This window comes from Vulpes vulpes, chromosome X, assembly GCF_048418805.1.
Source record: "Vulpes vulpes isolate BD-2025 chromosome X, VulVul3, whole genome shotgun sequence".
NCBI classification, from domain to species: domain Eukaryota; kingdom Metazoa; phylum Chordata; class Mammalia; order Carnivora; family Canidae; genus Vulpes; species Vulpes vulpes.
In genome coordinates, this window is record NC_132796.1 from 25,342,714 (window position 1) to 25,348,533 (window position 5,820).

Here is a 5,820-nt window from a genome sequence, read left to right on the forward strand (position 1 = left end):
CGGAAGTGAAGAGAGAGCCAAGTCAACCCTTGCCAATCCTGACATGTCATAATATTAAATGTCCTGATGCCACCTCCAAAGGTAACTTAATTTTTGATTATGTTGGCTAAGTTTTTGATATTTTTTAAGGTTTTATTTTCATGAGAGACACACACAGAGAGAGTGGCAGAGACACAGGCAGAGAGAGAGAGGGAGAAGCAGGCTCCATGCAGGGAGCCCAATGCGGGACTTGATCCTGGGACTCCAGGATCACGCCCTGGGCCAAAAGCAGGCGCTAAACTGCTGAGCCACCCAGGGATCCTCCCAGTTTTTTATATTTTTAAAGGCCTTGCTTAAGCGCTGAATTTTTTTTGTAATCAATGGTCAACATCGTAATGTTTATTATAATTTAGTATTATAAATTTGATTTTAGCAGATTCAATGGAGAGAGTCACTAAAGGTATGACAATAGCTTATTAGAGTAGTAGCCTGCTCCTTCCTTGGAGATGTACAGAGAAGTGTCACCTGTTGGCACATGTGTTCCTTCATGATTAAACAGTATGGATCAGAGGATTTTCTAATTGTCTATAACTAAAGTTTTTCTTTAATTGAATACAAAAATATGCATATAAAAATAAGAAAGTTTATTTGGCATTATTTTTTTTACACTCTTCTGCCTCTGGCTCCTTATATTTTTTCACGGTGAACTGCACCTGTGTGGCCCCCACGCCTTCATAACTTTGCACAGAGCATCTCCAGCATCATATCATCCATGCTGACCGAACCAATGATGGGCCTGAAGAATAGCTCCACGATGACATCAGCATTGACGTATCTCAGCAGGAAGAGGGCACTATTCAGTTCAGCGAATCTGGCTTGGTACCCCCTGTGGGTCATCCTGATGTGGTCACTGAGTATCTGCTGAGCTCCCCACTGGAGTCCCTGAATGTACTTCACGCAATGAAGGCCTGGCAGGTCTGGAGGAGAAAAAGGGAGCAAAGTCTCTTTATTGTAGGTGAACAGCTCACTTGGCATCCTTTGCTCATCCGTTTCTGCCCCTTCCCACATTAAACAAGAGTCCAAAGCTTCCTGCTTAAGAGGGCTCTCTAGAACAAGGATAAAATGGCGCACTAGTTATAAGCTTTTAGAAGCAATGCTTGGGAGAGTGAAATACCATTTAGTTATTTTATAGGCACTGTGTTTGTCTCCTCACTTTTAAAAACTGCTGGCCCTGAGCCAGCATATGCACATTTATTCACTAGGACAGTAGAGTATCATTTAATGAATTATGGCTCTAGTTCACTGTACACATAGGAAGACATTAAGATTACTTCAAGAAGTGAGCACCTTGACCTTTTACCTATGGGAAAGCAGGCTACTGTAGAATGACTACAGCTTTTGCCAGATGTCAAATATTTCACCATCTTCTGTTGAATTTCCCACAGCAATACCATGATTACCTAGCTGATGGTGGTAAACTTCACAGCCACAAATAGTGACTTGTGAGTCTCATTCTAATTGTTGGCCTATAGGCTGATTTTAGTCTTGAGTCCCATAGTAATTTCAGAGATAATACTGACCATTTAGCTCCTTGTAGCATGATTTCTGTATTGGGGAAGATTTTTTAAAAACTGACTCTAACGAATATTGCAAAAGCATCTTTTTAAAAATACTAAACAAAGAGGTCTTTAAAAGCACTGTCTTACAGGCATTAAAAGTTAAAAATATGCAAACATCTTCAATTTCAACAAGGTTCAAAAGTAACTTTTCAAACAGGGAATGCTTGACCTTTTTGCAGGATAGTGTGATAACTCTGGTAAAAGCGAATGAAATACAATGTAGGAAAGATAATGTGCCTGTAAGTTGTATAAAGACTGTGGTAAGAGGAGTCTGCTTTTAAAAGTTCTTTGATCCTGCAGGACAGTAATACTACTGTAAAGTTCTTTAACTTGTATTTAAATAATGACCAACTTATTGTGCTGTTTAAACAATGTCAGTGAATATGGCAATCGCTTTCTTTCCCTTTCCTATAAAATCCAGCAGTAAAGTATTTCAAAAACAATATGGTGACCAACAGAGCAGCAGGACCAGCAGGTATTCTTTAAAAAATAGTAACAGGTGAGCCATTCCTATCATAGGCAAATATGTCTGATAAAGTGAGAATGAAATTAAGCCACATCTGTACTCCATATTCTATTTCCAATTACCCCCCTCCATACATTACCCCCCTACTCCCTAAGGTCACTATCCAGACTTGAGACCCCATTCGAGTGGATTCCATTGATGAGGGGAAGAGGAGGCTTGCAAGAAGTTCCACCAAGACTGTGAAGCTCCTCTAGGTCTGGATTCCTGGCTCCTTAAAACTTGAGTGAACTCGAATCACTTTCCTCTGCTTTCCTACTATACTCTCCTTTTTCACTGCACCCCCACCGCCTCCTTGCAAAAGGTATGCCCATAAAGCAAATTCAGGAAAGAAAAATGTGGACAGATGGACTTCACAATTTTAAAAAAGTGTTTAAACATAAAGATCAGAGGATTCACAACAAAAGGATAAACATCTAAGAAAAGGCACACACTTAGCAGGTGCATTTGTGTTGAAAACACACTCAGCTTAGCTGATTAAAGTCATAGTGAGAGGATTCAGAGAACTAGATAGAATAAGGGAGGTGTGTGTGTGTGTGTGAGAGAGAGAGAGAGAGAGAGAGAGAGAGAGTATGACCAGAGTATGCTAAACAGGGTGGAGGGAAAGAGGGAAACTAGTGGAATGTAAAGTTCAAGAAGCTGAGCCCCTGCTTTTCTTTTATATTCCAACAGAGCTAGGCACATGGTAGATGTTTAAGAACACTGGCTGAAAAAAAAAAAAAAGAACACTGGCTGAAGAATGATCTGAAGAACCATCTTGGGCACTTACTACAAATGCGGATTTGCAGACCCTGGACCACAGCTACCAAAACAGAACCTCCAAGGGAGGAGCCTGGTAAGACTTTGAACAAGTGCCCCCCTCCCCTTATGCACAGCCAAGTTTGGAAAACAACAATATAAGCAAAAGGTGACCTACAGTGATCCCTGGGATGAGCTGAGGTCTCTAGGTCTTGAAATGTGAGTTCGGAATGAAATATTATCCTATTAGATACTGCTCTGTGCCCTTTCACAAAATGCTAGGCAGGAGCATAACCAGAGACTCCTGGTGTTAGGGAGGGAAAAGGTGTGGAGGGAGCATTATAAAAACTATCCCAACTCAAGCTGCCTGGAAAGTTTGTGACCACTTGTGACCCTTTTGGAGGGATTCTGGTCAAAGACAGCTCTAGTAATGGCACATACTCAAGAAAAGGTGCTGGGTAGTCCATGGAGATGTTCTCTCATGATGTGGTTGGTGTGTGTGGGGCAGTGTCCAGCACCTAACAGACAACTTGAAAGTGTGTGCAGCAGACATCCCATGGGGGCTGGGAGATCCATGTTCCACGACTCACTGGCCATTACTGTGGAGTAAAGTCCCTTGGGACTAGGTTACCTAATCTGCAAATGGGATGGAGTCAGGGTGAAGGGCAGAGGGGCCTGATGAGGAGGTCCCTAGGGTCTCTGCAAGCTCTAAAAGACAGTGCTCCTGCTGGCAGTCCCTAGTGTTTTTCCCCTGTCCCCTTAGTACCCTGATATGGACACACTGAGGAGGACATAGTCCAGCTGCTTAGGACCATAAACATGATCATTCAGAAGCAGTCCCATGAAAGGCAAGTCCAGCGTCCTGCATGACAGTGTCCCTGGGAGATACTGTAGGACTCCTTAACAAAGGTTTCCTTTCATACGAGCCTGAATAGATTTCCTTCCACAAAAAGTTGTAGTTCACCTCAGAACTGGGTTTCAGAAAGACATGTGGCAGAGTTTGCAGTGAACACAAAGTTGTGCGTTTTTTTTTTTTTATATAGCGATACTACTGGATTTAAAAGACTAGAGGAGGACCAGCCCTGTGCCTTGATGGCACAAACTTTTCCTTGGTAACAGAAGGGGGAGAGAGATAAGTACTAAACTCCATCACCCAATCCCCCTGCTCTCTGTTGAGCGTCTGACAGCAGCCCACCCACGAGGAGTGCTTTCTGGAGTTCCCCCAACTCTGCTGAGTTACTCGAGATTCTTCGCTGGTTCCCCGACCCTCCCCTGACCACCGAAAACTCTTAAGTGCCTGTGCCTCGGCCAGCCATTGCCCGGAGTTTTTCTGAACGGAGGAAAGCCCGCGCCCGAGGTCTCGCACTTACCCGGGTTAAAGAGCACGGTCCCCTTGAGGTAGGCGTACTCCTTGGTACTGATGTCCAGGCTCCAGCACTTGGCAAGGAAGCACTTGATGGCTTGGACTTCAGCGGCCGTTGGCAAACGCCCGGCCTCGCGCGGCGGTACCAAGGGTGGCGGCTGCGGGGTCGGAGGCGGCGGCTCGTCGCCCGCGGTCTCCCGCCGCCTGGTGGTGAGGATCCTCTGCAGCAGGCTGGGCTCCGAGGTCTCTACCGTCTCAAAGTTCAAGCGGTCCTGGGCCAGCTCGAGCATGAGCAGCGGCGCCCAGCTGTTGCGCACCAGCACCAGCTGCTGGTCCAGAGGGAGCACCTGGAAGCAGGGTAAGTACTTGACAAAGCGCAGCGTCTTCAACAGGCCTGCCGAGGCGGCCTCGCAGACCACCTGTGGACTCTTCAGGGCCACTCGGCGCTGCGCGTCACACCGGGGGTCCCACCAGGGGGCCGCGGGCTGCATCTCCCGAGCCGCGTGCGTCTGCTTGGCGCTCGCCGGCAAGCGGTGGAAGATGCTGCCGTGGCGCGGGTGCTCGTCCCCGCAAAAGCAGCAGCGGGACAGGTACGCCACGGCCTGCCGGCCCGGCAGCTGCTGTCTGCCCCCCAGGCCCTGGGCGCTGTAAGAGCGGCCCCACCACGCGCCCCCAGGCCGTGCCTCGGGCGTTTCCGGCGCCACGTGCGTCTGCTTGGCGCTCGTGAGCAAGCTGTAGAGGATGCTGCCCTGGCGCGGGTGCTCTTCCCCGCAGAAGCAGCAGCGGTACAGGAGCACCGTGGTCCGCGCCCCCGGCAGCGCCCCTCCGCCTGGCGCGGGCTCCGCGCCGCACGAGCAGCCCCAGCACGCGCCCCCGAGCCGCGCCTCGGGCGCCTCCGCAGCCGCGCGCGTCTGCTTGGCGCTCGTGAGCATGTTGTAGAGGATGCTGCCCTGGCGCGGGTGCTCTTCCCCGCAGAAGCAGCAGCGGTACAGGAGCGCCGTGGTCCGCGCCCCCGGCAGCGCCCCTCGGCCCGGCGCGGGCTCCGCGCCGCACGAGCAGCCCCAGCACGCGCCCCCCAGCCGCGCCTCGGGCGCCACCGGGGCCGCGTGCGTCTGCTTGGCGCTCATGAGCATGTTGTAGAGGATGCTGCCCTGCCACTGGTGGTCCTCGCCTGCCATGGCCCGCGGTGCCCGGAACCCGACTCTGTCCGGTGGCGGCCGCCTGGGATCTATTTATACCAAGCGCGCACGCACGCGCGTCGGCCGTCTCCGCCAGGGCAAGGGCGCGGAGGGGGGCGCGGGCGCTGTGCTCGGGAGTGTTCGCCCTTGACCTCAGCGGTTAAAAAGGGGCAGATGCTCCTTAAAGGCTGAGAATGAAGGGGGCGGGGCGGAGGCATGGGAGCTTCTGGACACTCCGTTCCTCTGGTTACACCCTTCCCTGCCTCTGGAAGGCAGAGCGCAGAGGAGGTAGCAGATAATCTGGGGGCAGGGCTCCAACTCTTCACTGAAACCTGGCATCTCGTTTGCTCCCTTTATTGGAAGGGCAGGCGTGCCTCATTAAACGGGGACAATCTATTTCTATGACATCGTTGAATACTT

General features: G+C 50.2%; 1 protein-coding gene across 1 annotated transcript; it reads right to left on the bottom strand.

The window, feature by feature from the left end:
- Window positions 1-608: 608 nt before the first annotated feature.
- NR0B1 (nuclear receptor subfamily 0 group B member 1) lies at window positions 609-5,426 on the bottom strand. Its single transcript, XM_025997427.2, has 2 exons — window positions 4,230-5,426; window positions 609-956 (listed from the first exon to the last, which is right to left on the bottom strand). Exons 1-2 carry the CDS (start codon window positions 5,398-5,400, stop codon window positions 712-714), a joined length of 1,416 nt encoding a protein of 471 aa, XP_025853212.2. The 5' UTR covers window positions 5,401-5,426; the 3' UTR covers window positions 609-711.
- Window positions 5,427-5,820: the final 394 nt, after the last annotated feature.